Genomic DNA, 20,395 nt, shown 5'->3' with positions numbered 1-20,395 from the left:
CACAGAGCTAGACTCTCTAACTTCTTAATATGAAAGATTTTTCTGGGTCCAATGAAGAGATGGAATCTTATGGAACAGATCACTGTTGTTTAAGCTTGGTGCCACCTCAGATCTGCTTAAAGATTCTTTTGGTACAGAGTTGGTGAAATCATCAGAATGCAACAAATTAAAACAAGAGCCTAATTGGATGTTCCTTAAGGATAGTTCATTAACTATGTAGGTAAATGTCAACATATCCCTTCTGGTGCCATACCTGGTCAAAGACCCCTGTTATATCCATGGGAGCAACACAACACAACACTCATCTGTACTGAGGTATAGCCAGATTATTAGATATGCCATTATGATGGAACAGACATCATGCTCTTTCATACTCTTTTTGTGTGCTTTGTTACCTTAACATAATTTTGTTGTTGTGACAAAATATCAAAAAGCTTAAGAGGTGTGAATATTTTCGCATAATACGATAAACTATACATAATGCTATATACTACACAAAAAGCCTATAGACTACACACAAAACTGTAGACTATACACAATACTATAGCTGTGACCTCACACGCATAAAATCCCACCCACTCCCTCACCCCCTTCTGGAGGGCAAAATGCTGCTTGCCGACAATGACTACTATTAGTTTTAGCTTTTAAGTTGTCAACATAACGCACTAAATCTTAAATGTACGCCTGATGTATAAAAGAAAAAGGGATGCAGTGATTTGCTACTTATTGTCAACACTACAACAACTAGATAACAAGGTCAGGAAAAGGTTTTAATAAAAAAATTAATTGTGAGGGTGAAGGTAGGTCAGTTATGATAACTTCACTTTGACAACCTTAACATGTAGATATTCTGCAAGAGTTTTGTGTTTCAGTTCAATTAAAGCAAAATAAGCCAACTCACACACCAACTTTCTGACAGTAGAGAAGGTACTTAAATTAGCTAGCTACCACAGTGATAATAATTGATACAATTAATAATTGTAAAATCGCAAAATAAACATCAAGCTAAATAAACATAAAACTAATGGACTGAACTGTTCTTTGTGAGGAAAATTCATTTAGTTAATCCAATTGTATGTATATATATATATATATATATATATATATATATATATATATATATATATATACAGTACAGACCAAAAGTTTGGACACACCTTTTAATTCAATGAGTTTCCTTTATTTTCATGACTATTGACATTGTAGATTCAGACTGAAGGCATCAAAACTATGAATAACACATGTGGAAATATGCACTAAACAAAAAAGTGTAAATCAACTGAAAATACCCCTTATATTCTAGTTTCTTCAAAGTAGCAACCTTTTGCTGTGATTACTGCTTTGCACACACTCTGCATTTTCTTGATGAGCTTCAAGAGGTAGTCACCTGAAATGGTTTTCACTTCATAGGTGTGCCCTGTCAGGTTAATAATTGGTATTTCTTGCCTTATAAATAGTCATGAAAATAAAGAAAACCCATTGAATTAGAAGGTGTGTCCAAACTTTTGGTCTGTACTGTGTATATACAGTATATATATATATATATATAAACTAGAAAGAAAAGAACATTTCTTTAAAATTGACTATAAAATACTCCGAACTCTTGTAGAAAAAACTTGTCAGATTTCTTTTTTCCTGAAACTCAAAAAACCTCCATGTTTCTTCTAGAAAATTTACTAATACTGTCGTATTTGCTAGAAAAAACAATAAAATGTAAAATTTCTGAGTTTTTTGGTGGGAATTTATGCTCCCTTTTTTTCCTATCTAAAATGACTCTAATACACCAGTGTAAGTAAAAGTAGTCCATGATACTATTCAAGTAAAAGTAAAAAATACAGTGCAGTAAAACTACTTCTATACCCTTTCCCCCTGCAAAAAAGTTACTAAAGTAAATGTAATCAGTACTGCCCCTGAACAGACAACAAAATTAGTAGCTAATTTTTGATAATATTCTCATCCCCTGCAGGGAGAATCAATTAGCCACATTATCAGCATTCAACAGCTTACTTGGTATGTTTGAAAAAAACTATGCAAAGATCTTTGCCATTTGCTCGTTTTCTGCCATGATTCAAACACACACTGGCATACTGATTGACACAGCAGCATGTCTCTGTTGCTGCCCCACAAGTACGACGTGCAGTCATGTTGTGTTTAAAGGCGGCTCGGAAAAACATGTTTAAAATGGATTAAACTCTTGTAACTGGTGAAAAAAGTGCAGGAGACAGATACAGGAAGTGTGGGAAACTCCTGCTGTATCAAATTGAGACAGGACTAATAGAAAGTGGACCACTCTGAGGAAAAAAAGAAAAAAAAAAGCAGTCCAGGGTGGGCATGTAATATAAATACAATGTATCTATCTTAATGCTCAGTACGAGAACCACAATGAGCTCAAGATTATTTAGTACACGTCACATATTTGAACCAGCAGCCCAGCACCAGGGTTTGGTTCAATTTCCACTGTCTAGTGCAGTGTTTCTCAAAGTTTTTTGGGCCAACGCCCCCTATCCATTATTCAGGTTCCTTACAAAGAACAAAGCTGGTTCTTAATAAAATCCTAATGAGTCAAATTGAAAGTGTCACAGCAACGTCATCAGCCGTTGTAACGCTGAATTGATGTGGTGAAGATGCAGGAGCTAGACCGCGGAGCTGCGCCAAGAAGCTACAAACACTGAAGAGAAGGAGAGCTACCATCGATACAGTCGTAGCCAAGCATGTTTTAATGTTACACAATACAATTTTAGCAAGTTGCTCAAAGTCTAAAATGATATTGTTGTGCATTTAAGAAGTAAAGTTTACCTTCCAGCAAACGCCCCCCAAAGGAATCGCAGTGCCCCCCTTTTGTAAAAATTTCGGCCAGTGTCCCCTGCTGTCCTCTGAACGCCCACGTTGAGAAACGCTAGTCTAGTGTATATGTCATTGCTTTGTAACAGTGTGAAAGAGTAAGAGCAGCCACCTTCACAACCACAGATCCTTCAACTTTGTCCATCTCCCCCAGGAGGGCAGAGAGCAGAGAGGACTTTCCTGAGCCAACGTGTCCCACAACTGCTACCAACGAGCCTTCTGGGATGCACACATTCAACCTAAATACAAACACATATACACAACCACAAATCCATCTTCTCAGTTCACTTTTAATCAGGAAATTCTCAGGCTCATTTGTACATTAATTAAATAATAAAAGCTTGTAGGTTTCCCATACTCAGGGTAAATGGGACCTACCTCTTGAGTGTTGGTGATTCAGCTCTGGACCACCTGAAGATTCCATCTACTATAGAGATGCTGTGTGGGGCTGGAAAAGAATATCGACATAAATGAATTAACTTAACAATAAATAAGAGCTCTTTCCTTCAAGATTGGGTTGGAGAAATATTGTTTTTTTTTTTTTTTAATCAAATTTTCTTCTACAACCTGAACTTTTGGAGTGAGCTATATCACGGAGCTAGGGGACATGGGAAATACGTTTTATGTTGCATTACCTTGCAAAAGTATCACATTCCCTTGCAATAGGTTTTCTGTTCCCTTGCAATAAGCAAGTACACCCTGGTCAATTTTGTATACAGTGAAATCTTCAAATATCTCACAAACGAGATATTAACATACATGAAAAATCTTACGAAAACCTTATATTATAGCAGAAATATGGTGGCCACTGTAAGAAAGACTTTCAGTATTCAAGTAAGCTGCATCAACTGATCAGTACATTATTGCGAGAGAATGCAAAACCTTTTGTGAGATAACGCCAAAGGAAAAAATAATCTTCCATGTCCCCCATGGGGCTCCGTACTATATAATACAGCTCTTTAGTAATATGTCAAACTGTTTCTTAAGACTTTATTTACATAATTTTCAGTTAATCCTTTTACAAGACTAAAATCGAAAGCATATTTTTCATTCATATTGAATTAACTGCAATCCACCACTGAGGTCCAAAATTATTGACTAATACCTGTCAGCTTGGTGTGTAATCCTAATAGTACAGCTCTGTAAAATCTTGAAGGTTGTATTTTCTTCCATGACTAGTATTAGACAACACATTTGGGGAGACTTACAGCCAGCCATTGTTTTGTGCTCCACACTGTCTTCTTGCAGCTCCTCATGTGACAAAAATACTCTTAATCTCTTCAGAGACACACTGACCTGAAAACAGACCAAACGAAGGAAGACTATAGTCAAGATTGATCAAGTTTTACAACATTCATTCAAGCCTCAAGAATTGAACCAGTCGTTCTTGCTATAACAGTTACATCACTGTGCAACAATGTTCTCATAGTAGGGGTTGCACCATTTAATACATATATTTTTTCTTTTAAGTTTTTTTGGCTCTAGTGGCCTTAATTTGAGAGTAGTTAGACAGAAAAATGGGTAATGAAAGAGAGGGAAGATGTTCTGGGAATCAACCCTGTGATGTTCACGATAAGGACTGAGGCATCCATATGTGGGTTGTGCTTTACCCCATACCACCCCTGTCCTCAGCCTTTTAAAGTTGAGGTCAATGTAATAAAAGTCGAGTTGACTACTGGCTGTCATGTCATATAAACACCAAAGTTTCACAGCAACTTAGAGGCTTTATTAGCTATACTGACAGTAAAAAAGACAAAAGACAGCTTGGAAAGAGGTCTATAATGCAGAATAAAAATAACAAATAAAACATCATCCGAGATTTCTTCTGTAGCAGCTGAGCGGTGACCTTCTGTCACTGTGTTCTTAAAAGTTGCACAAAGTCAAGACTGACCTTTTTTTCTTCCAAACCAGATAGTGTAATGATCAGGTACATGATCATCTTGGATAGCAGCATTTACTTATGAGTCAAATTATTATGCTGACCACAACTGTGCATGTTGGAACATCATAAACTAAACTTGATCACCTTTTGATTACAGTTAAATTCAGTGCACCCTATGCTTGCAACTGGACAATAGTGCTGTGTCATTCATGATCAATCTGTTCAAATGAACAAATCATTTGCAAGAACAAACTGAAGCAAATCACTTCAGACCTCATTCATTTCTGAGTTCAGATAAGGTGCCAGTTAGATGGAACTTCTGAGTTCTGTGACACAAAATAAATGCTGAAGTAAGAGACACAGCGCCACTTCAGTGCAGCAGCTGTAATGCAAATCAGGATGCAATCCATTCATGTTGTGACACAGTGCCACAGCACAGCGTGCTGCGAATTACAACTGATCCATTCTAACTCAATTACACAGAGCAGTGGAACAATAATACACAGCTCAGATTATAAGTTGTTCAAGCTGTGACACAAAGCCACAATACGGTACGTGAGTGAGTTACTTACTGCAGGAATAAGGACAATCACTGTCTAATCCCTCAGACAATCATGTAGGCTTAATGCAAAGCAATATAATAATTAATTTGATGCAACAGACTTATTTTGACTGAAGAATGAACACTGTGCGAAAACATTTCCATCCTGTCAGACATCTAAATGGTATGTGACTAAATCTCTTGTAGCTAAATGTTTTATTGCACTGAAATGAAAACAAAAAATAAAAATGGTAAATAATAAATCAAGGGGAAATGAGAAACTAAGCCTAATAAATACTGTACTTTTTTTTTAGATTTTATATGTTATATGTCTCATTTTCTCAAATTCAAATTCAAAAATACTTTATTAATCCCAAAGGGAATTAATACCAGCCCTGTTTAGTCCACTTTAATCAGACTGTAATGTGTTTGTCTAGAAAGTCTGATTCGTTTGGGTAGTGTGATTGCAGATTTGAATTCCAAAACTGACTAAAAAAGTGAACTCTGATCCGCCTAAAAGCCTCGGCCTCGGTCCAGGTGAAGTGAACTCTGAAACGGTTGGAATGCAGTGAAAATGCAACTGGACTGGAGACAGCTCCAAAAGCAGGAAGCTAACTACAGTGCAGGGCATTCTGAGAGCATTGGCCTCAGAATGCTCTGCACTGTATATTAGTCAATATATCCCCTAGTGAAAAAAATACTTTAGTATATTTGAAACATATATTCATTTGTGAAAGTACATTTTAAGTATACTAAGTATTAAGTGTAATACATATACATAGTATACCAAGAGCATGCTTGTACCAATTTTGACATTATAACTTTAAACACACTTAAATATAATTGTACCACAATACACTTTTAAGAAATATATCAAATAAAAGTATACTTTAAGTGAACAAAATATGTATATGCTCAAGTGTACCAATGAAACAATATGCTTTTAGAGGTATTTTGCTTATATTTTAAAATATGTCCTCAAAATAGAATTTTTAAAAATTCACTTAAAGCTTATGTGAGAGACACCGAATTTATTAGTTTATTTATTTATTATACTGTTCAAGTGTATTATAGTTCACAGGTACCCCACCCAATTTGTTTTGTTTATTATAATAAGTTCATTCATCTTTCATTGTAGCTTGATAACTTAGTAACTGATATTTCCTTTATGTCATTGAATGCAACGGTTTTTGATGTGTGCTCCTGGAACGTTGGGGTGCGGTGCTCGGTTTCCGTTCTTCTGAGGAGCGTTAGGCACCGAGTATGTCAAGCTGTATTTTGTATAAAGGTAAATAAAATCTTCTTTTTAATTCGCAAAGACACCTCTGAATGTCATCTGTGTCTGAGCCGAGCAACACTTACTTTAAAAGTAAACTATTAATTTTTGTGCATCAGGAGGCATGCTTGAGTCCCTCAACAATAGCATTTAATTAACAATAACAATTTAGCAAAATAAATAAAGTCTGACTGCCCTTGGCTTTAATAATGACTGAACTCATTCAGTCCATGCCCATGGTAAGGAGGAGGGGGGACTATCAAAATATGGGCAAATATATACAGTATATTTTTTCAACATAGACTTGTTTGTGAATAAAAAAGTAGGTCTGATGTTGAAGTTAGAAAAATCGCTTCGTAGTTGTCCCCAAGGATAGTGGAGGAAAAATATTGTGTGTTCTGTGTTTTCTGTGTGTTAATTTCGAGTTTTCGGTGTCTCTGTGTTGTCCTGTTCTCCCCTTGATTAGTTCCCAGGTGTTTCTTGTTCCCTGATTACCCCCAGTGTATTTAGTGCCACCTGTGTGTCTGTTCTTTGTCGGGTCCTCGTCCAATGTGCGTTCGTGTTGTTCCGTTGTCCCTTCATTTTTACGGTTGCTACCGGCGTCGAGCCCTGGTTTCCGCTCGGCCGTGCTGCCCGTTATTTTGGACTGTGTTTTGCTGGACATTCACCATTAAAATCATTCATTTATCACATCCTGGGTCTACAGCGTCTGCCTCACCACCTCAACACCCGCAATTCATGACACCCTCCTTGCCCCCAAACACAAAAATGGTTCGGCTGCAGAGAAAACTTCTGACTTTAATTTTATCAGACTGCCCCAGTGCTGGACTAAATTCCTGGTTCGCTATAGGCAGCCGGAGTCAGTCCCACCGCTGTGCTCAGACATCCTGATATAAAGAAACAGTACAGCAACTGTCACTGTGGCGCACTTCAAAGTCCCGGTACCGCCTGCTCACCAGTAACTCTCTGCTTCACCTCAATGTTACTACCAGACGAGTACGCCCCGCTGCTAACGGAATCATAAATTTAAGGAATCTGGGCTGGAGGTGAGCTGCTGTGAGTAGACGTTACTGCACAACCTCAACTGCTTCAGCCAATTGCATTTGGCGCTCACAATATATCACATAAACGTTAGCAAAAATACTGTACCAATTATCAGTCTCTGCTACTGCCTCATAAATAAAATCTCCCTATTGGTCTCTCACATCCAGCAGAGAGATGTGCATCGCCGGGGCTAGCTCTTCATGCAGGGATGGCCCAAAGCAATATGGGGCCTTAGGCAGAATCTGATTTAGGGCCTCCTTACTACTAAGAACATAAGCATCACTAACAGTGTTTAAAAATAGATTTAGTGAAGGCTGTGAGAGGGTGTCCACATTAATTGGCAATCAATCACTGATTATTGGGTATATTTGCTGTGATATATTTGTGAACAAACTGAGCTCAAACACAAACATTACAAATAGCTCGATTGTAGCCATGTAACACAACAATCAATCTATCAAGATGGTTCTGCGAACTTTTATTAAGTAAACTTCCTGATTAAATCCTAAATGCATAATTTAATTAGGTGCCCATCTAAGAACATCAACAGCATTAACAGCGTTTCAACTAGGGCCGACCCAAGCCCAAGCCATTGGCCTGAAGCAAAATTTGGTTTTGGGGCACTCTGTTTCTGCTCATAATGTGGCAATGAGTTTGCTGGATACAATATGTCCTATATGCATGTATAACATAGGATACATTTATCGGTCAGCCGATTTCTCAGTACCAATTTCCTTAACTTTAGGGATTGGTGATCGGCCGATACTTACACGTGAAGCCGATCTTATTCCCTGATCTTATCTACCACTGCAAAGGTTTTAAAAAATATATATATCAGCCACATTCCTCTTCTGTTCTGCAGTGAGAAAGTTTTGACTGACCGACCCACCCACCAGTTAATGTCTGCACATTTGCAGTTAACAATAGTGACCCCACTGTTGCAAAAAAAATTTGGATATTGAAAGAATTTAAAATAAATAAATAATTAATAATAAAAACTATGATATAAATATATACAACAAAAGACTAAATTAATGGGAGTTTTGCAGCCTTATGAAGGATAAAGCTGTTCTGGAAATTGGTTGTTCTGCATTTGAAGCTACTAAAACTTTTACCAGAGGGCAGCAAGGAGAACAGATCACAGTGAAGGTGGAAGGGATCTTTTGTAACTGCCCAAGCCCTGGATAGGTAGTGCCTGCGAGTGGTGTCAAGGATGGAAAGGAGCTCAGTCCCGATGATCCTCTCAGCTGTCCTCACCACTCTCTCTGTAAGTTGCCAGTCAGACGTGTTGCAATCTCCCAACCAGCCACAGATGCTGCTCACTAATATGCCCTCTATTGTCCCTCTGTAGAAAGTGGTGAGGATGTAGGGGGAGGTTTGCTGTTCTCATTTGACATAAAAAATTGAGACATTGCTGATCTCTCATACCAGACCAGAGGTTTGGAAGGACCAGGTCAAAGTGTCAGTGATCTGTATCTCCAAAATTTTTATGTTTCTGACCTGCTCCACTGCGACATGGTTGATGAGGAGGGGTGTGTGACTTGGCTGATTTTTCCTGAAAACAATTATTTCTTTTGTGTTGTTAGCATTCAGAATTTAATTGTTTGTATCACACCAGTCCACCAGCTGTTTCACCTCTTTGCTGAAGGCCAGTTTATTGTTGTCCCTGATGAGACCCACCATTGTGACCCTGATGAGACCCACTGGCATGGAGGTCATGGATCATCAGGGTCCATGACTCAGCAGCCAGTTGCATATGGAGGTGATGAGCCCAAGAGGAGCTAGTTTGCTCGCCTAGTGCTGGGGGATGATTGTTGTTTGAATTATGATGTGTCATTATCACTCTTACATATTTGTCCACCATTAGTTATTTTGAATTTAACGGTCTTAGCCTTCTGCTATGCGTGTGTGTAAACTGATACACTGATACTATGTTGAGGATTTGTGACTCTCCCCTACAAAACATCTCTGTTACAAGATTATCTCTACTCACAGTGTTCAATCTTCAACTAGATGAACTGTATGCAAAATTAAGAACTTGTTTTCTTTGTTATCCACTCCTTTCTTTCCTTAATAAAAGACAAACCCTAACTGAAGATTTTCAGAATGCACAATGAGCAGCTTGTCGAAGCGGTTTGCTGTGTCTTCTCCTTTTGCAAAAGCTTGGTTGAAAACTAAAAACTTTGTCTGTGGTTCTTTTGTATGATAGGTACCTTATAAGATAAGATACCTATCATCTTGGTGCTGTGACCCGGATCGCAACATACCCGTCCGCTGACAGACAAAGAACGACGTGCTGCAAAATGTGCACGTCCAGCGTGCATGACCTGGAGAAGGCAGAAAGTCCCGGGGAGTAAATTCTTTGCTGGGTCAGCGTCCCAGGTCCGACTTTGTCTGCCAACGGCGGATTGACGAGATCCAAACAGAAAAAACGAACCGACAGAAACGTGAGTTGGAAAAGCGCTATTAATTGGGTTCAAGTCCCAGGAAAAAAAAAGGGGAGTGGGTCAGAGCCCCCCCCCAATTGGGTTCAAGTCCCAAACCGGGTTCAAGTCCCAGGGAAAAAAGGGGTGGGTTAGAGTTCCCCCCGGATGCCAATCTCTATAAGGAATATAGGAAATAACCTCGAGATTGGCAGGGAATTTTTGTATGAGTGCGAGTGTGAAGTGTGACTGGTGTTTAGTTCTCTGAAAGTACAACTTATTGTCCTGGGAATTAGAATCCTAAGTGAAGAACTGGACCAAAACATAGTTTTGGCCTAAAAGACTGTTCGTCAGGGGACAATAGGCACTCACCTAGAGCACTTTCCTTGAAGAAGCACAATATCAAGTCATATTAAGCTAAATCGCAGAGTACTAAAATAATGGGAAATAAGTGTTGTTGTAAATCCTCACCTGCTGAGGACCCCGAAGGGGATACCATACCATACCATACCAACTTTATTTATGAAGCACTTTAAAACAACCACAGCTGATACAAAGTGCTGTACATCAAAACACAACATAACAATAAAAAAGCATAAAATAAAAACTTACAGTTTAAAAACAAAAACATACAATTTAAAACTAGATCCCGCTAGAGTTGAAAGCCAAATAAAATAGATGGGTTTTAAGACGAACTTTAAAAGTGGACAGTGAAGGGGCCTCCCTGACCTGCAAAGGCAAGTTGTTCCATAATTTGGGGCCCATGACAGAGAAAGCCCTGTCCCCTCTGAGCTTCCTTCTTGATCTCGGTACCTCCAAAAGCAGCTGATCTGCAGACCTAAGAGACCGATAAGGTATGTATGGGTGAAGAAGCTCAGAGAGGTAAGCCGGGGCAAGATTATGTAGTGATTTAAAAACAAACATAAGAATTTTAAAATGAATCCTAAAATATACCGGCAGCCAGTGAAGTGAGGCCAGGACAGGGGTCACGTGTTCCCTCTTTCGAGTTCCTGTCAGCAGTCGTGCAGCAGCATTCTGTACTAGCTGCAGACGTGAGAGCAGCGACTGACTAACTCCCAGATAAAGTGCGTTACAGTAATCCAATCGAGTTGAAATAAAAGCATGGATCACTGTTTCAAAATGCTGCCTGGAAAGAAAAGATTTCACTGACGCTAATCGCCTTAAATGATAAAAACTGGACTTAACCACGGCTCTGATTTGGCTATCCAATTTAAAATCACTGTCCACCTTAAAACCAAGATCTGTAATAACAGGTTTAAAATAAACCTCCAAGGGTCCCAGGTCAACAGAGGAGGACTCACAGGAGCCACTGGGTCCAAACACCATCACCTCTGTTTTGTTTTCATTCAAATTTAAAAAGTTCAAGGCCAACCAAGCTTTAATATCACCTAGACATGCCAGGAGATGTTTGATAGAATGTACATCCTTTTGCTTCAGGGGCAAATAAATCTGACAATCATCAGCGTAACAATGAAACGAAATCCCATGTTTCCTGAGGACAGAACCCAGAGGCAGTAAATAAAGAGAGAAAAGCAGTGGGCCCAGAATTGAGCCCTGTGGGACGCCATAAGGCATTGAAGCAGCAGATGATTCAGAGTCACCAATCTTGACCGAGATTGTTCTCTCCTCCAGGTAAGACCTGAACCATTTAAGAACAGTGCCACCAATACCTACAACGTGGTATAATCGCGATATTAAAATGTCGTGGTCTACTGTATCAAAAGCAGCAGTTAGGTCAAGTAAAATCAGAACAACATGGTTACCAGAATCACATGCAAGAAGGATGTCATTAAAAACTCTTATTAAAGCAGATTCTGTGCTATGAAGAGTTTTAAAACCTGACTGGAAAACCTCCAGAATGCCATTGTAATCTAAAAACTGTTTCAGCTGACAGTACACAAGTTTTTCTAAAACCTTAGAAAGAAAAGGCAGCTTCGAAATAGGCCGATAATTAGCCAGAACAGTTTGATCAAGGCCAGGTTTTTTAAGCAGTGGTTGCACTACTGCATGTTTAAAACTAGCAGGGACCACACCTGATGACAGACTGCTATTTATAATTGCAAGAACAGGCTGCCCTATGCTAGATAAGATATCTTTAAAAAATCGTGGAGGAACAGGATCACGAGGGGAACCTGATGGCTTAATATGGCCAACCGCGTCCTCTAAAAGTGACAGGCACAAACTGATCGAAAGCAGCCGAGCGAGGGACCAAAACAGAGGGGTCAGAGTCAGGAGCTGTGATAAGAGCCCTGGTACTACCAACCTTTTCAATAAAAAAATGCAGAAAATCATCACACACATCAGGAGAAGCTTCCAAACAGGCATTCTGTGGAATATTAAGCAGAGAGTCAATGGTGTTAAATAAAACACGTTGGTTATGGCAGTTTGAGAGAATGATATTTGCCAAATATTCCCTTTTTGGCTCTTTAACCGTGCTCTGGTAGAGACGCCAACAGTCTTTTAAAATCTGAAAAGTAATCTGCAATTTATCCTTTTTCCACCTGCGTTCAACACGACAACATTCCTTCCTTGCAGCACGAGTTCTGTCATTAAACCAAGGCTCAGGTTTAATCCTTGGCTGCCTGGTTTTTAATGGAGCAACCGAGTCCAGGATGGTTTGGGAGGAAGAATAGAACCAGGACCAAAGCTCTTCTGTATCAGAGTGGAGAAAGTCAGATGATCCACAGAGCTGAAGAAAAGCAGTAGAGAACTGAGTGGCACTGGAAGGGTTAATAATCCGACAGCGCCGAGCAGCAGCGCGAGTTTTAACTGCAATAGGTGTCAAACTGACATTGAATAAAACAGGCAGGTGATCCGAGAACACGGAGTCACAGATTTCCAGGTTAGTCACAGGCAGACCACAGGAAATGACCAGGTCCAGTGTGTGTCCGTGCTCATGTGTTGGGCTGGATACAGCCTGCACCAAATTAAAAGAGTCCAGAAGGCTTAAAAAGTCCTTTACCAGAGGTTTATCAGGACAACACATGTGTATATTGAAGTCTCCAACAATAAGAACATGTTCATAGTTAGTTATAATCCCAGATAAAAAGTCAGAGAAATCGCTTATAAAATCCTTATTATATTTGGGGGGCCGGTAGACGACAGCACAGAAAACTGGGTTTACGTGTCTCATCTCAAATGCCGTAAACTCAAAGCTGGGGAAAGACGTCTGTAGAAAACACTGCTTACATCTGTAGTCCTGTTTGTAAACAGTCGCTGTGCCTCCCCCTCTTCCCGAAGCCCGTGGTGAATTAAAATAAGAACAGTCCGCTGGTAAAAGCTCAGATAGAGCACTGGACTCACCAACACTCAACCACGTCTCAGTCACACACAGGAAATCCAGGTCTTGGTGACTAAAAAAGTCCCGAAGAATAAAAGTTTTATTCCCAAGCGACCTGGCGTTTACCAGACCAATCCTGACAGGAACTGGATCATGGGCATCGACAAGTCGGGAAACCCGACACAGCGGTCTCAGGTTTTGGAGACACTGTCGGCGCATGTTGAGCCGGGAAAGGCAAGGGCGGCGGTGCAGAGGGGCCTCAACGCCGACCACGGGCACCAAGCAGACATCAACGGGATCCAAGAAACCCCGAGGCACCCGAGAGCCTAAAAATGATCCATACGATGATCGGGTAAAAGGAGAGCAGTGCGTCAGATAAAATTTCAGCTTCACCAGCCGGCCGCTTCGTCTACCATGACGACGTCTCCTCCGTGGAAGCAGCGCAGGAACCCGGAACAGGTGACTCGGAATCTCCGACAAAAGCGGGGGCAGGGATTGTTGGCCAGCAACATCAAATAACATCATATCCTGGACCAAAGGTTGGAGGTCTAGTAGTGTGTTGCGATCATACACCAGCAGAGACTCAGTTTCGTAGATGACACAGGTCAGAAACAGTACCAACATGATCAAACGAGAGAATGACAGACAAGTAGCCACACACACCGGCGCCATCTTGTCATCCTCCAAACTTGTTTGAAAAATACATGCTGTCCAGATTTCCTGGTAGCATTACACACATGTCAAAATGGAAAAAGAAATAAGATAAATGGAAAATTAAAAGTTGAACAATGGCAAACTATAGCAAAAGTTTGGTTAAAAGCAACTACAGAAAGAAGAGAAAATTTTCAAAAAAATTAAAAACAAAAAAAAACAAACATTTTTTCTCAGAGAATAATGTTTTCAATGTATTGATTACTGGGTAGAACATTTAGGGTTTTTTTCTAAAGGCAAAAGCTTTAGTTGTGTCACAATTACTAAAGATTGTAACACCAACTTGGTGCCATGATCCTTTGGCTGTATGTCTGGAGAGGTCAGCGATCAGAGTTAGGTACTGACCTGGACATTATCCAGCCTCATATCTCTCTTAGGCTTTAAATGAGTGGAGGGCTGCTCACTGGCTTCACAGGTTCAGCAGTAGGATCAACAAACTTAAAGTCATCCATTGTTTTCCGATGAGATGTTCACTTAGGCTAAGTTAACCTAAACTAAAATTAACTTACATTCTACATTTTAAAATAAAATATTGCAAAGGACAAAAGAGACTACAGGTTTTAACATGCTTCATGTTTATATGTGTTCGAATAAGTAAATGACTTATGACTTCTAAAAAAAATGTTGGGTAATAAGTGGTTAAAACTATACAATCACAAGAGAGAAAAGAATATAAAATATATTTGTAAATAAAAAACAGAAAGAAAGACAAACCCTAATCGACTCATATTGGCTTCTTTCCTTTTCCTCCGCCTGAGCCTTGCTGCGGTGTGTCTGACCTCTCACCTCAAATCATACCTGTCCTGCCATGGATCAGATGTTGTCCCTCCCTTATCACCAGCCAATGACAGCGATCAAGAAGACAAAGAAGACTTCCATCACCTCCAGGCACTGAAGTGTCTGCTGATCCTAATTCCTTGATACCTGTAAACTGCCATTCAGCAGTTCCCAGGTGCTGAATGGACACAGGACACTGTATGGTGTCCTGCTGGACATTTGGACTTAAACTACATCCCTATGTTTGGATGCAACTGAACTCTTACAGCCTCCGCTGGTCTGCTCTCTGGCATCAACGTGGAGAAGGAAAAGATAACATGCTTCAGAGACAAAGACAAAAACTGAACTGTTTGACGCTTGTTTCATTTGTGGACAACATGGACATTGACTGAGGGACAGTCTGGAGAACTCAAAGATCCAACACCAGAACCAGTTTGACTGACAGGAAGCTGGAGGAGAGAGAGGGGGGAGGACTACTCTGCAGTGATGCCAGCAGCAAGAGGGGGAGCGAGAAGTGAGGCAGCAAGGAGACATCCAAGATAATAAGTTATACACACACAGCTGTTATACACACACTGCTACTGCAACGAAGACTTGCTGACTTACTAACCCCGTTCACATAAAGGAATTATCTAGCCAGAAAAGAATGTCTTGGAGGCTTTTAGGCAAATTCTCTCAGTTTGTTCCTGTTAACTCTGAGTCTTGAACACTGCTAAGGATCCTCTTACTGTCCACGAGCCATAAGTTGGGAAACCGAGAAGGAAAAACTGCAATCACTAAAGTTCATACAAATGTTTTCTTTTTCCTTTTTGAAGAAGTAATGCTGGTAATACATGCTAGTTTGGAATAAAATTAAATATCTCTAAGCAGGGGCGCCGCCAGGAATCTTGGGGCCCCATGACAAAAATTAAATTGCCCCTCCCCCCATGCAGCTGCTGTTACAATTTTTTTTGTCTATCTGACCCATCAAAAGTGTCACAATTTTAAAGGCCTTGCTTTCTTTGGTCCAAAACTGATAACTAGCACAATATTTACTGCTCATGAATTTTACATGCAACAGTCCGCATACAGTATACAAATAAGTTGCTTAATTTTTTTCAAGTAGTTTTAGATTACTGAAATATCTCTCCCCATGAGCAACAGTCATAGGCAACATGGTAAATATACATGAAGCAATCCAGACTTCTTCAAGCTGCAGTATATAGGTTTAATAAAAAATATGTTTTCTCCATATTTGTTAAAGCTATCACCATGTCGTCCCAGTTTGTTATGAGACAGATAATCTGTGAAAACAATCAATGTCCTCCACCTCCTCCCTGAGCTACTATTACTGGCTAAAGTAATGCAACGTTCTGACCAAAACAACCAATCAGAACCAGTAGGATGCCCTTAGCGCTGTCAATCAACTTTATTCATTCACTGCTAAATGTGCTAATGGTGGAGAAACAACATATCATTACAGGAAAAATGTTTATCTGCTGTCATTGGTAGCTATGCTAACTAGACTGGGCATTCACAACAGGCTGCGCTAGCTGCAGCATAGGGATGAGCAGCCACATGAGATTGTGATTGACAGCACTAAAACTCTCCTGTCTCTGAATAGTTGTTTCTAGATAGCACTGGGAGAAGTCAGAGAAAATAGATTTTTCAGATTATCTTTCATGCCATACTGTCACAACATAATGACAGTTTTAACAAATATGTTAAAAAAAAATTATATAAGTTACATACTGCAGCTTTAATTTCACTTAGGAGAGGGCAGGTCAGGAGGGACGTGGGTTAGAGCTGCTGCTGACTGACTCATCTGTTGTTAAGTGTGGTAAAAGGTACAAGGGACAGGTTAAGTATATGAATATGTTGGGTTTTTTTTTCCTTAATTCATTAAATGTTAGTGAATTAGTCTACAGCAGTCTGTAGCTAAGCTAACTATGCAGAATGGTTGATAATCTCACATAGCCTACTCACCTCTTGGAGAAAAACTGGGTTACAAAGTGACACTTTCACATTTTTCTCTCTCAGTCTCTCTATTTTTTGAAAACATACTTTATAATGTTTCTTAGCAGCATAGTAACTGTCACAGTCGTTCTTGTCTTCTACTGTCTGCAGCTGAACACTGTCGCCATCAAACGCTCCAAGCAGGAACAAACCATTTCATGCAGATCCAGGGGAGTGTTCAGGGCAAATGTGAGCTTTTTGGTCTGGGAGGGGTAACATTTAATTTTTACTGCTAAAAACAATTTTAGAAAACATAATTAATTTTGTAATTGACAGGGCTCCATTTTTTTAAATTTCTATGAACATAAAAAATAAAAAAATGTGGAGGGCCCCCTGTTGGTCAGGGGCCCTTGGAATTGTCATAACATTTCCACCCTATACGGCGCCCCTGTCTCTAAGTGTTGAAAATTATTGATACTGTAGTGCTTGTAGACCATGAAGTATTGGTTTGACTTTAAATCAAACAGTTCATTTAGAATTTAATTCTATAAAATAATCTACATTTTTTATTGAAATTGGTGAAGTGTTTCACCAGCAGAAAATTCAGTTGTTGCTGGATTCTAACATAAGTCTGAGATATCTGTTTTTGGAAGTGCACACATCAAACAGGATCCTGAAGACTAGAGTTCAATTAAAACATTTATCCGTATATGTAGTTAACAAAACATTGGAAAATTCCTGAAGCTTAAGTAAAATTTTATAACAATTTGAGCAAAGAAAAACGATGAGGACAAACTGAAAATTTGTGACTGATGAAATTTTGACCTACTGCAAATCTGACCAATTGTTTTGAGTTTCTGTTTGTGTCGCTTTTCATGGTGTGAATGAATGTGTGATTATGAGAACAAACATACTGTATTCAAGAACTGAGTAACTGATCAAATTATTAATCATTTAATATTTAAAAATTACATTGTCAGCTGGTCTGAAATGCAAAGTTAAGTGAAATTTTGATGTCTTAAGTCACTCTAGTAGATGTAACTAGTTACTCTAAACTGGTGATTGTGAATAAAAGTAATACTTCCTAGACTAAAGTTTAAAACCTTTAAACTTGACATTACATTACATTCAATCAAACCTAGGTTTGATTGGATGATGATCATTAAATTTACAAAGAAATATTGAATTAAGAGGATTTGAGATTTTGGTTTAATTTCAGGATTGTCATTTTTAGTTAGAAAGAAAGATTTGATACTTATTTGATCCATGGAAAGGATTTATCAACTTATGATAAAGTCACCTGGACTCTCAAGAAGAGCAGGTCTACCTAGTTGTCTCAGAGCAGTAGCTGCAGAGGGAAAAAGCAGTCTTTGCTTCATGTGATTTTGTGGGGTGCTCTCCCCTCACAGTAAATCATCCATCATTCTTTTAGAGTATAGAAGCAGCAATGTCACCACTAGTTAAAGACTGGGCCAAAGTAGGGGGAGATTACACTGATAGAAATGATCAAGGCCAACTCCCCTACCCCTAGAATGGCCAACTAGGAAACAAATATGCAGCACAGTGGGGAAATCTTTGTGAAAGAGTAAGAACAGTGTTCCGCAGAAGGGCCAACTACAGCCATCTGGCAGGAGTAAAACAGAAGTGTTCCACCTTAATGAATTTGACAACATCCACAGGGAAATCTGTAACAAAACGCCTCTTTGCTAACAGATCTCCTACAAGCAATACAACTGCCAGCTAAACTAGCAGTTTGTAAGTGTGCAGCACACACAACAGGTACAGATGAGGTCTCAGGTTAGCTGATCAAATAGCAAAAGAAGCAGCAGCAGGACAACATGGAACTGGAAACTTCCTAACACAAGATGAAGAATAAATAATAGATAAAATTGTACTAGCTGACATGCAATATAATGTTCCAAAAGCAGAAAAACAATATAAAACAATATTAAAAGGGCAACATTTAATGATGGTAAAATTTTTCAGGTAAACAGCAAACTTGTTCTACCGAAATCTCTTTTTAAAGCAGCAGCAATTGTGGAACATGGGCCATGCCATGTAACAACAGGAGGGATGATAACAATAATACAACAGCACTTTACCACATATGGATTAAATTCTTAAAAAAATTTGTGCTGCATGTCCAGTCTGTGTTAAACACAACCCTCAAGGAAACATGAGACCAAGAAGAGGAAGTTTCCCAAAACCCTCTTATCCATTCCAGACAATGCATATGGATTTTATTGAACACACACAAAGTGGACCAAATAGATATTGTCTGGTAAAGATTGACGCCTTCTCTAAATGGGTTGAAATAGTCCCAGCAAAGCATGCAGATGCTCTGACAGTAGCTAAAGCTATATGTAAAATTATTATCCCAACACATGGCATCCCACAAACTATTTAAAGTGACAATGGGCCACATTTTGTAAACCAGGTGATACAAAACATGGCTACTCACTTAGGAGTGACATTGAAAAATCACTGTGCCTACCACCCTCAGAGTGCAGGCCTAGTGGAAAGAACAAATGAAACGGTGAAACGCAAATTAAGAAAATGCATGGAAACGACTGGCAGGACATGGCCAGAATGTTTGGATTTTGGTAAAAACAGGTGTCTCTATGGCCTTAGTACACACCCAGGACACAACTTCTCATCAGGAAGGAACAACAAGTGGAACAAAAGAAATTATTCTATTCATGCAAGGCCTATTCCCAAGGGTGGGTATAGTTGAAGTTCGAGACCACGTGGAAATCAACAGGTACGTCCTACTGCGACTCATCAACAGCACGCACCAACTAGCCAACAGCACCATGAGAGAGAGACATGGTCCTGCAAAAACCGTGTTGTGTTGGATTTCCTGGCAGCCTCTCAAGGAGGTGTTTGCAAAATCATTGGCTCGACATGCTGCACATTCATCCCAGACGAGACCGGAACTGGTGGAACCATTCATGACACCCTGCATGACTTGGAGGAGCTTAAACACTATGTGGACAGTGCAACTCACGGGTCACAGCCTTTTGACTTTACTTCTTACCTCACCTGTGGAATCTGGTGGCAGCTGCTGTTAAAGATCGGGACACCCATTTTGACTGTCCTGATCCTATTCTGTCTCTTCACAACCTGTGTCATCCCATGTCTTCGTAGCATGATGCTAAAGACATTTAACACCGCCATGATCAGCTATCAGCTGGTCAGGGTAACCTTTGACACAGATGAGAACTACATATTGCTCCAGACAGATGAAAATGAACTGAAAAAAGGTCATATGGGGCGGGCCGTGGTGGCGTAGTGGTTAGCGCAACCCATATTTGGAGGCCTTGAGTCCTCGACGCGGCCGTCGCGGGTTTGACTCCCGGACCTGACGATATTTGCCACATGTCTTCCCCCCTCTCCTTCCCCATTTCCTGTCAGCCTACTGTCATATAAGGGACACTAGAGCCCACAAAAGACCCCTTGGAGGGGGTAAAAAAAAAAAGGTCATATGATGATGTCCTATAATTAATAAACAGATTAAATCATTTGCTTAATGAGTCCTACACTGAAAATGTGAAAGCAAGTGGTGTTACTGATGAAAAATGCATTTAGTTTCTTACTGTTTTCCGTATTCATTACATTTCTTTTTATAGCGTGTTTGCATTCTTTTACCCAGAAACTAATGAAT

General features: G+C 39.6%; 1 protein-coding gene across 6 annotated transcripts in view; it reads right to left on the bottom strand.

The window, feature by feature from the left end:
- The window catches only part of abcc1 (ATP binding cassette subfamily C member 1 (ABCC1 blood group)), a 117,777-nt gene that overhangs the window by 62,948 nt on the left and 34,434 nt on the right, over nucleotides 1-20,395 (bottom strand). For all 6 annotated transcript variants that reach the window (XM_032588503.1, XM_032588506.1, XM_032588504.1 and 3 more), the window contains 3 exons: nucleotides 4,050-4,137; nucleotides 3,220-3,289; nucleotides 2,954-3,080 (listed from right to left, as the gene is read on the bottom strand). In XM_032588503.1, the coding sequence (XP_032444394.1) occupies nucleotides 2,954-3,080; nucleotides 3,220-3,289; nucleotides 4,050-4,137 (285 nt within the window). The remainder of the gene's footprint in view (nucleotides 1-2,953; nucleotides 3,081-3,219; nucleotides 3,290-4,049; nucleotides 4,138-20,395) is intronic.

Source organism: Xiphophorus hellerii, chromosome 16 (assembly GCF_003331165.1).
Source record: "Xiphophorus hellerii strain 12219 chromosome 16, Xiphophorus_hellerii-4.1, whole genome shotgun sequence".
Lineage (NCBI taxonomy): Eukaryota > Metazoa > Chordata > Actinopteri > Cyprinodontiformes > Poeciliidae > Xiphophorus > Xiphophorus hellerii.
This window is presented reverse-complemented; position numbering and strand designations above follow the sequence as displayed.